The 18,781-nt window shown below is 43.1% G+C and overlaps 1 protein-coding gene across 2 annotated transcripts in view; it reads right to left on the bottom strand.

The window, feature by feature from the left end:
• Positions 1–5,823: 5,823 nt before the first annotated feature.
• Positions 5,824–18,781, bottom strand: part of LOC126202922 (kanadaptin) — a 236,982-nt gene continuing 224,024 nt past the window's right edge. For both annotated transcript variants that reach the window (XM_049937018.1, XM_049937010.1), the window contains exon 10: positions 5,824–6,385. In XM_049937018.1, coding sequence (XP_049792975.1) covers positions 6,260–6,385 — 126 coding nt within the window. In that variant the 3' untranslated portion in view covers positions 5,824–6,259. The remainder of the gene's footprint in view (positions 6,386–18,781) is intronic.

Genomic DNA, 18,781 nt, shown 5'->3' on the forward strand with positions numbered 1-18,781 from the left:
CTCAAGTGACGCAACGCGTAGTTGAGATTTAGTTCAGACTTTAACCGCAGGAGCGTCCGGCAGCACAGTCCCTGGCCACAGCGCACTGCGGCACCAGGAGCGCCGCTTTCCTCCAACCACGAGCGTCTTCCCGCGCACGCGTATTGCCTGCTCCCGTCACGATAAATTCCGCCGCCGCCACGCGATTATCATTAGTCGCGCCTTGCAGCAGTGACAGCAGCAGCTACCACCACCTGATGATGTCGAGCAGTTGCATCGAAGAAATATTGTGCGATTTACACAATACGATCCGGCGGCAAGCCCGAGAAGCGTATTTGCAACAGATCCGTCAGGAAAGCGTGAAAAGTAGTTATAATCTCTTAACAGGGGTACTGGATATCTGTCTGGTACTGTCCTTGCATTAAGAGCACAATAATCGTCACATGAGGACCAAGCACCCACCACGTGAGCACCGAGAATACTTCTAGGGTACTATATGGAGGGGTGATGATTGGAATACCATAAGGGTGAGTAATATCTTCTTTGAGGATAGACTTGAATCCCACTTTTGCTATTACCAGATGGTCAGGAGCTAATTGCCTAGGTCCGCAAAAAACTGGTCGGCAATCAGCCATTTTAATGTAATGAACGTATTGTGATGTACCTGTCTCGGAGTGTCTGGAGGTCGCGTTGTTGCTGGAAACGATTAAGTAGCTCTGTCTGTCCCAAAGGAGGTCATAAGAAAACATGACATATATTTTTTTTATATGGTTTAGGAACCACTGTGACTCATCAGTGCTGCCAGAAAGTAATTCCTTTAAAGGGTCATCTAATGTGGGAATGGATAACTTGCCCCAAAAGCAACATATTCCCACCGTCTCCTTCCAGTACATTGCCCCACAAAATTTGCATGCCTTGTTCATATGGTCAATTTTGATAAACCTGTGGTAGGTGTACTCTAAAGATGGACCACAGTTGAAAGCACTTTTTTTAAAAAAAACCTCATGTATTCATTGCAAATATTTTCTGACATTCTGATTGTCATCGAGTAATAGTGAGTTGGCACACATCTGCCTCTTTGACTGTTCCAGATGCACGCACAGAGGATACGAGTTTGCCTGATGCCAGAAAGCTACCTCTTCGGCTGTCTCAGAAGCATGTTCAAAGGCAATGCATTATACTTACTGTTGTCGAGTTTACGAATGCTCCGGTGTCTCAACTATACACTGAGATGGAACGCGTTCAGTGTTCTGCCGATCTGAAACATCAACCTGTGGCGAGGTTCCAGCCGCTCGATCATTTGCCTGACACTCTACCTGCTCAATTGTGCACTGTTCAGCAAGAACTAACGATTGTTGCTGTCTAGCTATCTTCACAGCTTGAGCTCACTCTGAGATTTGACTGTGTTTGCCAGTCATTCCAAATTTAAACAGTAATACCTAAATTGAGGAACTGATGTTGTGAGATATCTGACCTAACAGTTAAACAATGGAAAATCCAGCACGGAATAATGTCAGTATTATGAAATGGAAAGATTGCTACTCACCATATAGTGAAAATGCTGAGTCACAGATAGGCACAACAAAATGTTTGATAAACAAGCTTTGGGCCAAAAGGCGTTCTCCCGAATAAGACGACATACACACACACATTCACACTAATGCAACTCACACACACATGACAGCAGTCTCTGACAGCTGGAGCCAGACTGTGAGCAGCAGGGCATTTCAGGAGAGACAAGTGGTTGGGGGTAAGGAGGAGGCTGGGGTGGGGAGGGCTGCCAGAGACTGTGGTCATGCGTGTGAGTTGCATTTGTGTGAAAGTGTGTGTGTGCGCGTGCGTGTGTGTATGTTGTCTGTTTTTGACAAACGTCTTATTGGCCAAAAGCTAAATTTATGACAGTGTTTTTGTTGTGCTTTTGTGTGACTCAGCATCTCCGCTTTATGGCAACAACTACCCTTTTCATTGTATTGTTACATTCCAGTAGGATAAAATCATCACTAAACTCCATAACAATGTAATGTATGCACATGAAAATATTTTGCAGTACATAGAATGTTTTAGAAATGTATTGTCTTGTGATGTAATCAGGATTCATACGCACTGACTTCGATTTTCTGTTTGGATTTGAATGACTTATAATTTTTTTGTAGATTTCGAGAGTTTCTAGGGTCTCGATAGTTCAAAAGAATTAATGTTGAAAACTTGGATTGTGGAAGTGTACAGACTGTGATATTATCATGATTCTTAAACACTGACTTACTCTTAGTTTTTCTCCTTGGATTTCAATGATTCATAGTTTCTTTGGTCACTCATATTATATTGTTTCTGGCATATCGAAAGTTTGCTTTTTGGACATTGATGTGACTTTTCTAGTTAGATTTGAGGGATTCATAGTTTCTTTAGTAATTTTGTTGGTTTGTAGGATCCTGATAGTTTGTTTCTTGGTTAGGTTTTGTTGTTTCATTCCTTCTTTTAACTGGCATTTGTTTATAATTACCAACTGTGTCATCCATTTGGTTGTAATGTTGGTTAGAGTAGTTAATTATTAGGTTAATAACAATATTATGAAACGACAGATTACTACTCACCATATAGCAGAGATGTTGAGTCTGGCCTTGGCAGCCAGAGACAGTGGTCATGTACATGTGAGTTTGGTGTGAATGTGCGTTTGTATGTCATCTAATTTGGAAAAAGGCCTTTTGGCTGAAAGCTTATTTGTTTATCAGTCTTTTTGTTGTGCCTATCTGTGACTCAACATCTTCGCTATATGGTGAGTAACAATCTTTCCATTTCAAAATATTGCCATTACTCCACACTGGATTTTCCATTGTTTAACTATTAGGTTAGGTTGTTTAAGTCAGATATCTCACTTCATCAGTTCCTCAATTTAGGCATTACTGTTTCACAGAGCTCACAATGAGTTTGAGCTGTGAAGATAGCTAGACAGAAACAAGAGGAGAATCGAGCAGTTAGAGTGTCAGGCAAATGACAGAGCGGCTGAAACCTCGGCACAGGCTGATGCTTCATACTGGAAGAACACTGAACGCTTCGCATGTCGGTGTGCATTTGAGACACCAGAGCATTCACGTACATGACAACAGTAAGTAGAATGCATGGCCTTTGAGCATACTTTTGAGACAGCTGAAGATGTAGCTCGTTGGCATCAGGTGAACGAACACATATCATCTGTGCTAACTCGCTATAACTCAATGACAACCTGAATGTCAGCACATACTTGCAATGAATACAAGGGGATTTTTTTAGTGTTTTAAACTGTGATCCAACTTTAGACTACACTAAGCACAGGCTTATCAAAACTGATCATATGAACAAGGATTTTCCATTGTTTATTATATCCTAAAGGAATATTTCTGCTGTCCTAGATTTATGTATTATTTCGTTTCTCAAAACTAATATCCCCAATAAAATTAATACAATTCATTTGGCAGCTAACGTTCATGGATAGCTTTTTAATCCTGTTACCCATCCCATAGGAACAGGAGTCACATTGACCACCCCGTGGGAGCAGTTATTTTTTTCAGAATAAAGGTAGTGTATGTGTTACTTCAGGGCATTGGCTATCTCCCTTCCAAAGTTATCTAAATTAATCCAGTTGCTTCAGCACAAAGATTTAGCAAACGTACTAACTTGACAAAGAAAGAAAATAACCAATTTGTAGTTCGGCACAGCAGATATTATGTAATATTTGTATGTGCAGCAATGTCGTGTCCTCACATTTGCACCTGTTACAAGCAGATACACTCGCACATTTTAATTAAATCCAGCCTCAAAGCCTACCATGTTCTACATGTAAAGGCACGATGCCTCTCTGTCAATGGCATCGAAATGAAACCATTGTTGCAGGTCTTCAAGTGTCCGAGGAGCTGTAAGATACACATGATGCTCAGCAGCTACAATGAAATGGCTAGTATGGAATTGTGGATTAAACACATTGATGACTGTATAAGCATTATGTTAAACTGTGTTATGTAGGATATATTAAACAACAAAAGCATTTTCACAAATATGATACAGTTCAATAGCAAAGAGTAAATAGGGCTTTCCAAGCATAGTTATCCTTCCATATTTCAAGTTATATTCTTCAAATCAATAAACATCTTGTGCTACTCAGTTTTAACAGTAACCTTTGTGTTAATTCAGGACATAAGGTAACTCAATCCCAAATTTCTTCCAGATCCATTGAGCTGTTTCAGTAAGAAGGAATAACAAACGCCGGCCGAAGTGGCCGTGCGGTTAAAGGCGCTGCAGTCTGGAACCGCAAGACCGCTACGGTCGCAGGTTCGAATCCTGCCTCGGGCATGGATGTTTGTGATGTCCTTAGGTTAGTTAGGTTTAACTAGTTCTAAGTTCTAGGGGACTAATGACCTCAGAAGTTGAGTCCCATAGTGCTCAGAGCCATTTTTTGAATAACAAACATACTCATAGACAAACCTTCACATTTATAATATATGTGGGATATTTCATGCCGCCAAACTGATGATGGGATTTTTCCAAAACATGTCAGGTGAAGATAAATCTCTTTTGGTAGTCAAAAGAAACGTATTACCATTTTCGCTTTCAGAATGTCGTGTGTGAAAAGTGTGAGTTAGGTTTTGACTGATGTATTTGGAGTCTCAGCTGGTTGGTATGGAGGTGTCATTCTGTTTGACATATCACACTGCATTTAAGCTCAGAAAATGTTCTAGGATTTTACAACATAAAGATGTCATTTAAACTGGCAGCTGATTTGAGGATCATTCTTGTACATGTGACCTGTGTTTCCTTCCAACTACTGGGCACAGTTTTTTGCTCGGGCATCTATGACAGACTATGTTTAAGAGAAGAGCTTATTCAGCTACAATTTCTACTGCAGAGATTTAATTTTGCTTTCTACTTCAGTTTTTTAGAACTTTATAAATCATCCGTATACCAAACAGTCAAAATGTGAGCAGATTAAGATTGTACACAACAACCAAGGTATAGGAGAAGTTGACTCAAATTCTTAGGTTTAAATGTAGATAAAAAATTGAGCTAGCAGCCACACATTGAATGCCTAGCAAACAAACCGAGCAGCTTTGCACCTGAAATGCAAATATTGGCAACTACAACTGACATGGACATACAAAAAGTAGCATATACAAGCTACTTCGAATCCATTATTAGGTATGGTATTGTTTTTTGTGGTAACTTGACAAACATAGTGCGGATACTAAAAATACAGAATCATTCAAAATATGTGCACTGCAAATCACAAAGAATCATGTAGACCATTATTTAGAAAACTTAAAATATTAACTCTGCCATCCTTATACGTATATGAGATTATTACAATTTTGTACACCAGACATGAATTATTTGAGGGAAACCATTTTGTCCATTCACATGATACTAGAAACAAAGAAAATTTTATGCTCCCCACCCACCACCTCAGACTGTGTGCCCAGGGATCTCAATACATGGGAATGGAAATTTTTAATAAATTAAAAAGGAACAAGTTGATGCAGAGGAATTTAGGTTCACTTAAAAGAAAGCTATATGAGATACTGACACTGAAGTGCTATTACTCAGTGGATGAATTCATACACGTCTCCTGTATGCAGACCAAATGGACTGCAAATGTACGCCATGAGATGAATAAAACACAATTCACATCAGTCCCAACAAAACACTGTCACTGATGGTGCTGTAAGCTATTAAAGCTACGATTAAAGCTATGATTTCAGTTCTGGTACAACCTTCTGCTCTTACTGCAAACACTTTAGTCTCCTGTCATGTACAAAGATTTTAGTATTCGGGGCACCAACAACTCAAAATGCAGAGAAACTAATTAAATCACAAATGTTTATCCTCTTTAACCACTTATCTGTTTATTAATCTCAGTGATGAATACACTTACAAATAAAGAAAAGCAACAAAAATTTTCATGTATGATCATTCTCCCAATGTTTATAATTCCAATAAAACAAAGTCAATGTGAAGTCTGTCATTTCACAAATGTTTGTACCAATTTAGCATCACTGTATTTACAAATAATAAATGCATCTCACTCAGAAGTGCTGTTTACCTTTCCCTTGCTTTATTTATTTCTTCATTACATGTAAAGAAAGACTGCGAAATTATTATCTAACTGTGAAATGGAGAAGAACTGCTCCAGGACCACAAACAAGGTATGTCAACAGGTAACACATGCACTATCGCAGCGTACTTTGAAGTGCATATACATTGGGAGGAAAACTGTGCACGTTTTGATAACTTTTCACTCATGGCAGGAATCTATCTAGTACCCATACTTTTCATTGAGCTTCGTACGACCATCACCTGTCTGGCCTTCTGGGGGAACCCAAACTGAATAATCTGGGTTGGATTCATCGTAATCATAGTCCGTTTTCTGTGCCATTTTTCCCTGGAAAAAAAAAAGGAAAGAAGATTGTAAGCAACTTGAAAGAGAAAGCAGTTGAACAAAACAATAAGGAAATTAGAATAGAACACCACTCTGCAGCTGAGTATAGTCTGAAATTCCCTGATACATTGAGACAGAATACAGGAAGTTTTATAATCAAGATCACTGTGCTGAAGGTTAAAAATTTTAACTTAGTGGACCTTCAATACTGATGCTCATTCCTGAATTATCTGTACTCTGAATGGTGCATCTGCTGGTTCTTAAAAGATAGCAGAGCAACCTATTTCACTTATTTATAATAAAACTTTCACAGACTATTCATCTTCAATATATAAGCAATTATTCCCACCCACTGGCAGTGAACAAAAATAATCTATTCCTGCTTGTGGAGCACAACAAGAAGCTGTCACAAAATTTTACAAGACTTTACATTTAAAACATGAATTGCACTGCAGAAATATTCACACAAAGATGGCTCTCCTTACAGCATTTCACATTCTGAACTAACAGTGATCTCATTAAACTAAAGGGTTTCCTGACAGCGAGAAAAACATTTCTCTATAAGTGCAAAAATACAGGGCTACTATAAATCATTTACTCATTTTCAGAGCTCTATATTTTCCAACGTATTACATGTACAAGTATGACTGATGCATGAACAGAACAGTAAACTCATCAAGTTTGCATTTTGCACTCAAAAAATGTTCCACAAGTGCCTTCATCTTACTGATTACCCCAACACATTGATGCAGAAGTTTGTGATTTAGGTAGTGATGAACACTGATGCTCTAATAATAATGGAGTGCCCTATCTTGTTGGAAGATAAAATTCTAGGAAAGTACCATAATTGCTACATGTAAAAGTCAGAAGTGCCCATCAGTCTTCTCACAGAAGAAAAGCAGGCTATACAGTTTCATCTGTGCCACTGCACAGAAAACGTTAAGTTTTGGTGTATCTCATTTGTGTACCACAATTTCTCACTATGGTGATTAACATTTTCAGTTACAAGGAAGGTTGCTTTGTTGCTGGATATCAGGTTGGAGGTGAAATTTTCATCCTTAAGTGATTCCTTCTAACATTTTGATGATACAAGGAGCAGTGCAAAACTGGATTGCATTCACAATTCACACCCCTCTCTCATCAGTTGGCTTACATCACAGGTCTAGTCGATCCTCTTCTCTGGATAATCAACTATGTCGATCTCCCAAAAGCTTCTTCTCCGAAGAGTATCGCTGGTTATAGGAATTTAAAAGACTCTACTGTTGAAATAATTGGGTAATCGTAGAAAACTTTCAGTTCAATCATGGTATATTTTCACTTCGACAGGAAACCGCTTTACCATTTCTTGTATAAACGTTTAAAATCTGTTAAGCCAACTCAGTCATCAAACATTAGCCTCTATTTACACTTATATCATGGTTGATTTAATAACCACCAGAAACTTTTAACATGAAGTAAGTAAATGTCTCTATTCTTTAACAATTGTCACAGTACCATAAAACACGGAATACAAAATTGTTAAGGCTTTCGTGGCCACTTGTTGACAAACTGCCTATTGGCTTCTGTCTCAGGTTCTTCGGCCGACGTTCATCTAATGATTTTTCTGACGTTTCGCCAGCACGAGTGGCTGGCATTGTCAAAGCTTCACCCTCCATTGCCGGTGGTGAACTGGAGGCGAGCTCGCGGCCGCAGACTATATGTACCTGGCGCGCCAACGTCCGAGGGCTTCTCCGCGGTCATTTCCGGTGCGGTTCTCCTCTTGCTACCTGCGACGGTCGTCGCTGCAGTACGGGAAGCCAGGATCCGTTTACCTTAAGGCTTTCCTCTTTCTTGTTGAAACTGTTCGCGTGTTTTTGTATTTCTACAGCTTCTCTGAACAAGCGCGTGTGATAGCGCTTCTCTACAGCCAGAACTTCCGTGTCGGCGAATTTTATTACGTGGTCGGTCTCATTCAGTGCGTGCTCTGCCATGGCCGATTTCTCCACCTGCCCCAACCTGCAATGTCGCTTATGCTCTTTGATCCTGGTGTTAATGGATCGTCCAGTCATTCCGACATAAACTTTTCCGCATGTGCAAGGTATACGGTATATTCCCGACATTGCAAGTGGGTCTCTTTTCTCCTTCGCCGATCTAAGACACTCTTTGATCTTCCTTGTCGGTTTGAAAATCGTCTTTACGCCGTGTTTGCGCAATATACGGCCGATTCTGTCCGTCACTCTGGGAATGTATGGCAGAAAGGCCGTACCCGACATTTCTTTTTCTGGTTCCTTACTTCGCCGAGTGTTTAGCTCTGTTACACTTCTAACCTGGGACACAGCGTGTATCGAAAACCGACACACACGGACCGATACCTGCACAAACTGTCAAACCACCACCCGAGCCAGAAAAGAGGCATGATTAGTACGCTCGTAACGAGAGCAGGACGAATATGTGAGCCTCAACACCTCAAACGAGAAATGCAACACCTGGAAACTGTTCTGAGGAGCAATGGGTACTCCACAAATTACATTAGAAGTGTAACAGAGCCCAACACTCGGCGAAGTAAGGAACCAGAAAAAGAAATGTCGGGTACGGCCTTTCTGCCATACATTCCCAGAGTGACGGACAGAATCGGCCGTATATTGCGCAAACACGGCGTAAAGACGATTTTCAAACCGACAAGGAAGATCAAAGAGTGTCTTAGATTGGCGAAGGAGAAAAGAGACCCACTTGCAATGTCGGGAATATACCGTATACCTTGCACATGCGGAAAAGTTTATGTCGGAATGACTGGACGATCCATTAACACCAGGATCAAAGAGCATAAGCAACATTGCAGGTTGGGGCAGGTGGAGAAATCGGCCATGGCAGAGGACGCACTGAATGAGACCGACCACGTAATAAAATTCGCCGACACGGAAGTTCTGGCTGTAGAGAAGCACTATCACACGCGCTTGTTCAGAGAAGCTGTAGAAATACAAAAACACGCGAACAGTTTCAACAAGAAAGAGGAAAGCCTTAAGGTAAACGGATCCTGGCTTCCCGTACTGCAGCGAACGACCGTCGCAGGTAGCAAGAGGAGAACCGCACCGGAAATGACCGCGGAGAAGCCCTCGGACGTTGGCACGCCAGGTACATATAGTCTGCGGCCGCGAGCTCGCCTCCAGTTCACCACCGGCAATGGAGGGTGAAGCTTTGACAATGCCAGCCACTCGTGCTGGCGAAACGTCAGAAAAATCATTAGATGAACGTCGGCCGAAGAACCTGAGACAGAAGCCAATAGGCAGTTTGTCAAACACGGAATATTACACAATCACTTCTTGACCTTCGAATGCAGCTCCCAAGGTGTGAACGGCAAACATTTGTCGGTGCTGCTCGTCTGATGCAGCTCCTGCCCTCCCATGATAAACATCAATCCTGCACACACAGACATGTGTAGCGCAGTAAATAGGCTTTCTCACACTTATCTTTAAAACATCGGGGTTCGAGGCGGCACAAGGTCGAGTGGTTCCAGAATTTACGTGGAAATTCTCGACTCACTACATCCTGCACTGTGATGCAAAATTGGTGATCGCCATAATCTTCTGGTTTTAATTGTTGCACAAGATGCAAAAAGTACTGTTTGAAATGCAACCATCATCACAAAACCTTCCACACAGTTTGCTGCAGCATTCCACAGTTTGTGGCTTCTGTGGACCATTGACTGTTTTCGACTCCATATGAAATTTACCTTGTTCACTTCACATTTGCTTCTGGCATACTTGATTGACTGGTACTTTTCTGTTCACAGCTCAACCAGTATTCTCACATTATCAATACCAACACACAATGTTCTGTTTACATAGCGGTTATTTTCTGTAATTTCTTCTGAATTCATCCTGCACAGTTGTAACAGATAAAAATTATTATGAAAAGGATAGATTGCTTCTCGCCATAAAGATGACACTTTGAGTTGCAGATAGACGGAACAAAAAGGAAGTAGGGCCCATTCCAGTTTAAATGAGGGAAATTGTCTGGATAATTTTGTCCCACTTTTTAAATGCAATTCTTCTGTTAATAGTTTGTTTCAATCCAGCCTGCAGAAGAAATTGACGGGAGTGAGAGCTAGGCACTGCAGAATTTTGCAGCTATTTTAACACATCCTAAGTAAAGAAACAATGTTAATGATGAGTAAATAAATGTAAACATCTGAAGATGGAGTGAACATAAGATGAATGTACTCTCAAAAACACATGGTTTGAGGCATAATTTCTTGAAATGGGCTAGGAATGTCATCTGAATCAGGAATGCTCCACTGCGCATTGTGAATAGAGCTGTCACTTCCCCAAACTTATCTTCCAGGTGCTCAACAAAAAAAAATAGACGCTTCTTAACTAGATAGGAGTCCCCATCGTTCCTGCTGCACACTAAGTAACAAGGATAATACGGCTCTCTTCTTTCCGTAGCCCTACGTTTCTCCCACGGTATAGCTACGGAGGGGAGTGACTCGGGGGTCATATGTCGCAGCATTGTATTCTACATTCTCTTTCTTAGGGAGTGCTGGGACCATTTGGTGCCCGGCGAAAGGTATCTTTGTCCGCTTCATTACGGGTCATCCACCCTGACGTGGACATCTGCCCCACGGCATATGTAGGGAGGTTGCAGCTCAGGCATCAGTAATATGATCCCTGCACAGTCAGAAGGCTACAACCGAGAGGGTATGTGACGACACCTCCACAATGGACTGTCTACCGTGCCGGATACTGGGTGTGTAGAAATCCAGTACTGTTGTGCGGCAAAAGAGGACAGTGAACGACAGATTGAGATTGTGCACCGTGTGATGTGTCCTTGCCCAGATAGCTGGAATATTGGTGGAATTGCAGTGACATGACAATAATGGGTGCAGAAGATATTAATGCGTGTGGGATATAAGATGCACCACTTAAGGCGCCCTTCTCCAAATGGCCCGCGCTTAAGAAAATTTGGATAGTGCGGATGTCAAACCCCGAAAGGGGGCCATAATGTATAAGGCCAGAAAGTGGGAGACTCGTTTTAGTTGCCTCTTACGACAGGCAGGAATGCCTCGGGCCTATTCTAGGGGTAACGGTGCATTGCCGTAAAGAGTCTGCACGGAAGTGAATGTTCAACACGGAAAGGATGGAAACTGTCAAAATGTAAGTACTGTGGCTTATTACTAGGTTTAATACGGACGGATGCACTAGGTGGTCTTCGGTGAGGGCGAGATCGACATGGAGGAAAGTTGCACGGGGTTCGGAATAGCACCGTGTTAAATTTAATTTGGGGAGGTATTTAAAGGTTCCAGGGATTTAACAGCTCAGTGTCACCACGGGTCTATATGGCAATGATTCATCAATGTACCTAAACCAAACCAGGGGCTGAGGGCTTACGGATGTACTCCAAACGACCCACGGAAAGGTTGGCACAGGAAGGAACCGTCCAGGTTCCTACGACAATACCTTATATCTGTCTGTTTGTCTGCCCCGCAAAGGTGAAGTAGTTGTCGGTAAAAGTTGGTTAAGGCGAGCAGAAAGTATATCACAGGTTTGGAATCAGGCAGGCACTGACCGAGGAAATGTTTAGCAGCAGACACGCCACGTACGTGGGGGGACATCGATAGAGAGGTAGGTGGCACCGACGGTGACGAGCGAGGTGTACGGTGCGAATAGGACAGATCTGCGGAATGACACGTCATCTACCGGCTGTTACGAAAATCCCGTTCGGCACGACTACCGCCGAGTTATCGGTTAGGAGGAACGGATACAGGCAGAGGGTGTACACCGGCGACACACAATATCCTGTCGCACGGCGTGCTCTAGAACGTGGCAGTCGTGACCTCGGTGCCTATTTCACCACAAGCACCGTCGGGATTCTTCCTCCGGACACCAGTTTCTAAAAACTCTCTAGGCGAGAACTAGCGCTGCAATACGTCCTCAGTTCTCGCCACCCACCTGGCTTTAATTTACGTTAATTTCTTCTGTCTCGGCCTTTCCTCACAGTGGATACTCATTTCTTCAGTCAGTTTTAATTTTCTACATCTTTAATTTTGTGACCTGACTATTTTTCGCTGTCCCCCTCCCGAACTTAGCTTTCCACTCTTATTAACACGTGCACAATATTGTTGCAGTAATCTCTGTTTTGCATTTTACCCCGCCTCGCACTTTTAAATCTGGTCCGGTGCAGTTCCCCGCAAACAGTCTTTCGTTCTCGACCTGACCCACAGTTCTGGGTGGCTTATCTTTTTTGCTAAACCTCTCCAGTCCTTTCAACCCTCCTGCCGTGGCTCCAAAAGCTCGTGTAAATATCTGCTTCTTTTATGTGTGTATTCTCCTGTCATCACCTGGTGAGTAGTTTTTTTATCTGTCCAATTAAAAAACATGTTTTTTGTACTCCTGACTAGCTTCTATTATTATTATTACCACTCAGTGCAGAATTTCAAGAAATATTTCTTATTTCATTTTACACACTTCTCTCCGAAACATTTCTTATTTCATTTTACACACTTCTCTCCGATTATTCCATTATACGATGGAACCTCGCATCTTCTTTTCGTATCCACAATACGCACATCGTAGGGTTTGCAGTAGGTGGTTCATTCTTCCACTTCTTTGCTGTACGGGAGCTGTCAATAGATGTACTTCTGTATTTTCCACGTCTCACTTTTTCCCCGGAATAGCAAACCTCTAGCAATTGACTTTACGCACTCAGCTGAGGAGAGTGAACTTTTCCGATGCATTCCACTTTACAGTGCATTTATTTCCTAAAGAAAGCGAGAACTCACACCAATTAGATCACGTACTGGAAAAATATTATGCGCCACAATTTTTTTGGAAAGTTTGTGGAGCCTGTACGAGATTATAACTGAATCCGTACACCTCCGGTGACAAATTTATTTGCCTACTGCCCCGGGGCAAGCCACACTGGGTGCAATGACACAAATCTGTCGTCGCCACTGTACAGAAGAGTACTCCGTATTTCTCACCAAACACTGTCTTCTGTCTGTTGCACTCTTCATTTTCTCGACACTGTCAGAATCGCAGCCTTCAGTCGCTCAGATTGAGTGACGACTGAGCTGTAAATTCCTCGTTCTGCTAGTTCCATTTGTAAATCTAAACTACACTCCTGGAAATTGAAATAAGAACACCGTGAATTCATTGTCCCAGGAAGGGGAAACTTTATTGACACATTCCTGGGGTCAGATACATCACATGATCACACTGACAGAACCACAGGCACATAGACACAGGCAACAGAGCATGCACAATGTCGGCACTAGTACAGTGTATATCCACCTTTCGCAGCAATGCAGGCTGCTATTCTCCCATGGAGACGATCGTAGAGATGCTGGATGTAGTCCTGTGGAACGGCTTGCCATGCCATTTCCACCTGGCGCCTCAGTTGGACCAGCGTTCGTGCTGGACGTGCAGACCGCGTGAGACGATGCTTCATCCAGTCGCAAACATGCTCAATGGGGGACAGATCCGGAGATCTTGCTGGCCAGGGTAGTTGACTTACACCTTCTAGAGCACGTTGGGTGGCACGGGATACATGCGGACGTGCATTGTCATGTTGGAACAGCAAGTTCCCTTGCCGGTCTAGGAATGGTAGAACGATGGGTTCGATGACGGTTTGGATGTACCGTGCACTATTCAGTGTCCCCTCGACGATCACCAGTGGTGTACGGCCAGTGTAGGAGATCGCTCCCCACACCATGATGCCGGGTGTTGGCCCTGTGTGCCTCGGTCGTATGCAGTCCTGATTGTGGCGCTCACCTGCACGGCGCCAAACACGCATACGACCATCATTGGCACCAAGGCAGAAGCGACTCTCATCGCTGAAGACGACACGTCTCCATTCGTCCCTCCATTCACGCCTGTCGCGACACCACTGGAGGCGGGCTGCACGATGTTGGGGCGTGAGCGGAAGACGGCCTAACGGTGTGCGGGACCGTAGCCCAGCTTCATGGAGACGGTTGCGAATGGTCCTCGCCGATACCCCAGGAGCAACAGTGTCCCTAATTTGCTGGGAAGTGGCGGTGCGGTCCCCTACGGCACTGCGTAGGATCCTACGGTCTTGGCGTGCATCCGTGCGTCGCTGCGGTCCGGTCCCAGGTCGACGGGCACGTGCACCTTCCGCCGACCACTGGCGACAACATCGATGTACTGTGGAGACCTCACGCCCCACGTGTTGAGCAATTCGGCAGTACGTCCACCCGGCCTCCCGATGCCCACTATACGCCCTCGCTCAAAGTCCGTCAACTGCACATACGGTTCACGTCCACGCTGTCGCGGCATGCTACCAGTGTTAAAGACTGCGATGGAGCTCCGTATGCCACGGGAAACTGGCTGACACTGACGGCGGCGGTGCTCAAATGCTGCGCAGCTAGCGCCATTCGACGGCCTACACCGCGGTTCCTGGTGTGTCCGCTGTGCCGTGCGAGTGATCATTGCTTGTACAGCCCTCTCGCAGTGTCCGGAGCAAGTATGGTGGGTCTGACACACCGGTGTCGATGTGTTCTTTTTTCCATTTCCAGGAGTGTATACGGTCAGATGTAAAACTATTTTACAAATTTTGTGTTGTGGTACTGTACTAGTGAGACTTAGCATACAATTATCAATGGCTCCTACGTCAGCAATACGTTCCTTTCGGACGCTTCTGCCAATGCGCAATTCACAGTAGTATACTGAGCATTTCACGCTAGACGGTACAATCGTTTTTATTTTTATTTTAGTCTTTCAAAGAATAACACCATTAGAATGTCATAATCTATTCATTGAGACTGATTTTTTTTCTAGCTCTGGAAGAACTTCAAATGTAAGAAACAATCGATAAGGTTCCCCTCCACTGCATTATCGTAACACTGAACTTGCGGTGGAGATGTTTGCACGTTCGTGTGAAGCTGAGGACTCTGCTGGCGATAGTGTAACTACTGACACGGCCTCCCGAGCCAGACACTAAGCCCAGGTAGATGTAGATGTACCTGACGACGTGTGCTTCACAAATCGCTTCCCACAGCCATTTCCAACTCCCTAGGTACCCGAGCCGAGATGAGACTTGATCCGTGCTAAGAGGATAAATGAACCTCAGGGATTCTGGGTGACCTCCCTCAGTACTTAGCCTTAGACTTCTGCACGGCTCCACTGGTAACTGACTTATCCCTAAATGTCACGGGACTAAAATGGAGAACACAGAAAACACTTTAAAACTGAGGGACTCGATGATACCGCAAATACCTAAACACTGGATTTAGAACTGACGGAAGTCATTTCTGCAAATGAATCACGCGACTGACCAGCCCACCAAGTAGTGGCAGACATCACTGGGAAGTTGGACCAGATCAAGATCAAATTCTTGTATGGGGCTCTGAGGGGGGAAAGAGAAAAAGGCGAGGCAAACGAAGAATAGATGGAGGGCATTAAAAGGCCTTGATAAAAAAAAGGGGGGGGGGCAAGAGAGAGAGACTGACTGACTGTCCCAGGGTAAAGGGGATAAACAGGCTGCTTCCACTACCAAAACAGGGAACAAGAGAGGAGTCCAAATACTCCCACTTCTCAAGGTAACCAGATCCAGAAAAAGCCAAGACACAAATCAGGCGAAAAGAAAGATATTTTTGCAGTCTATAATGTAACATATTATTATTATTATTATTATTATTATTATTATTTTCTTTCTTTCCTTCTTATACATATAAGATATATGTGTCTACATATATAAAATTTTGTACCATTGATGACATTGGCATTGAAACAATAGAGAGATGCTCTTCAATTTTTTAATTGCTTTAGATTCGTCTGTCTGTCTCTATAAGTGGTAGCGGGTGGAAGTGTGAAGAGTTCCACCGCCTTGTTACTGTTCAGCAGTGTGTGTTCCAGTTGTGCTTTAGATTGTATTAAAGAAAGTTATCAAGATAGCAAAGTTTATTCGTACATTCACGGTGACGATACCCGTCTGTTCGTCTCTCGGCGATGCGCCGAGAATCCTGCATCGGGAGGATCGAAGCGGGCAAGAATAATTTGCGTGAGCAGAAGAGGGGCGATCTGGAACCAGTATTGTCATACCGAGCTCTATGCACAATGGCGGTAACAAGAAAAAGAAGTATGTAAATTTAAATTTGAATAAATGTATTGAATATTGAAGGTCTGTTTATATTAGTGCCAGTTAAAGTGCACTCAGGATATGTGTACCTTCCAAATTTTTTTTCAATCATTCTTTCAAAATTTTCTTTTAATTATTTAAGCAGCAAATTTTTATTCAGTTTTCAAGTCGTGGTTTTTGGGATAACAGTCATTCAACAGGATATCTGCTGATCAATATAACATTGAAACCAGAGCGGCTAGTTCAATCTTTGAAAAGATTGGGGAAGACACAAGTCTATGCTCCAACGTCAGAGTGTATATCTGGACAAAGGTCCTTTTATCTTCATCTCCAAAGGGTTGGGAACAATAGACTGGCTTAAAGATACGGTGCCCAAGATATCGCTGTGGCAGGAGGCGAAGCTGCTAGTCAAGCCGGCAGAGGAGCTCTTGGAAACCCCGAAGATATCAATACGGGTACCGCAACTTCTTAAGGCTCTTCCTCCAGTAACTCTTTTCGAGAAAGTATAAGTGCAGAACCAGGAGTTCTTGACAGATGACTGGAAGGTAATCAACTGCAAGGTCGAATCTGACTGCCAAGCTGCTGTGGCGGAAGTCAGTGAGGAATCCCCTAAAGCAATGCAAGAACTGGACTTGAAACTGTATTTATGGTTCTTGTAGGTTACTTTCAGGTAATTAAGGACATCGGAAGCAACAATGGTAACAAGCTGGTGGATGAAAGTGTTCCACATAAACCTGCAACATAGTAAGTGAAGCAAGTACTGTCTCGAGCCATCTTTTGGGAAGACAGGATGTGGATGTGGCCCTAATCCATGAACCCCAGTTACACTATGTGATCAAAAGTATCCGGACACCCCCAAAAACATACATTTTCACATTGGGTGCATTGTGCTGCCACCCACTGCCTGGTACTCCATATCAGGGACCTCAGTAGTCATTAGACATCATGAGAGAACAGAATAGGGCGCTCCGTGGAAATCGTGGACTTCGAATGTGGTCAGGTGACCGGGTATCACTTGTGACGTATGTCAGTACGCGAGATTTCCACACTCCTAAACATCCCTAGGTCCACTGTTTCCGATGTGATAGTGAAGTGGAAACGTGAAGGGACACGTACAGCACAAAAGCATACAGGTCAGCCTCATCTGTTGACTGACAGAAACCGTCAACAGTTGAAGAGGGTCGTAATGTGTAACAGGCAGACATCTATCCAGACCATCACACAGGAATTCCAAACTGCATCAGGATCCACTGCACGTACTACGACATTTAGACAGGAGGTGAGAAAACTTTGACACATCACACCAATAAATGGCACACGACAACTTGCTTGCTGTAAAGAGCGTAAGCATTGGACAATTGAACAGTGGAAAAACACCAATGGGATGTTTTGGAATGCCGACTTCGTGCCAGGCCTTGACAGCAATACCTCTCCTCAGTGCAGCACTCCGTGAAGAATGGACTGCCATTCCCCAAGAAACCTTCCAGCACCTGATTGAACGTATGCCTGAGAAAGTGGAAGCTGTCATCAAGGCTAAGGATGGGCCAATAGCATATTGAATTGCAGCATTACCGATGGAGGGTGCCACGAACTTTTAAGTCATTTTCAGCCGGGTGTCCGGATATTTTTGATTTAAAGTTTCCCCTCCTCCTCCCTATCTCTCATCTTCCCACATTTTTCTATCTAAAATTTTTCTCAGTCCCTTTTTGATGTACCGTGCCGACTGGTAGTTTACAGTTCATCTGTTCGTTACGCGCATATGTTTTCGCACAGGTACACCACCTACCGATATTTCTTATTTTGTGCACTGCGACAACTCTGGCAGTTGCAGCACGGCACCAGCTACATATGAGCCGTTTCACTGCCTTTTAATTCTTCATTTTTTTTTAATGTGAAGACTTTTACATATAGCCCAGCTCTAATGGGAATGTTGTTTAATTGATTTTATTTGGTTTTACTGATGATCACATGTGCCACCTTACTTGACACGAGCTTTTCTGCTCTGAAATTTGTCATCTCCAGTATGTTAATATGCGTCTATTTAATTTTTGTTTATATTTTTATCCAGTGGTTTTTATACATCCTTTACACTATGTTACTTCTTTTTAACTGTGATGTGAAAATTTCCCAGATAGGTGCATGTACGAGGGACGTTCAGTATATAATGCAATATTCTTTTCTCCCTGAATGCAGGTCGGTTTTATTCAGAATTCCAATAAATCATGTTATTCCCCACTCTTTTCGCTAGAAAACCCTATTTTTCAACATCATCTCTGTTCAATGCGATAGCCTTACGCTATCTTACTGGGAGGGCCTGTATGCTTCCAC

The sequence above is a fragment of the Schistocerca nitens genome, chromosome 1 (genome assembly GCF_023898315.1).
Source record: "Schistocerca nitens isolate TAMUIC-IGC-003100 chromosome 1, iqSchNite1.1, whole genome shotgun sequence".
NCBI lineage: Eukaryota > Metazoa > Arthropoda > Insecta > Orthoptera > Acrididae > Schistocerca > Schistocerca nitens.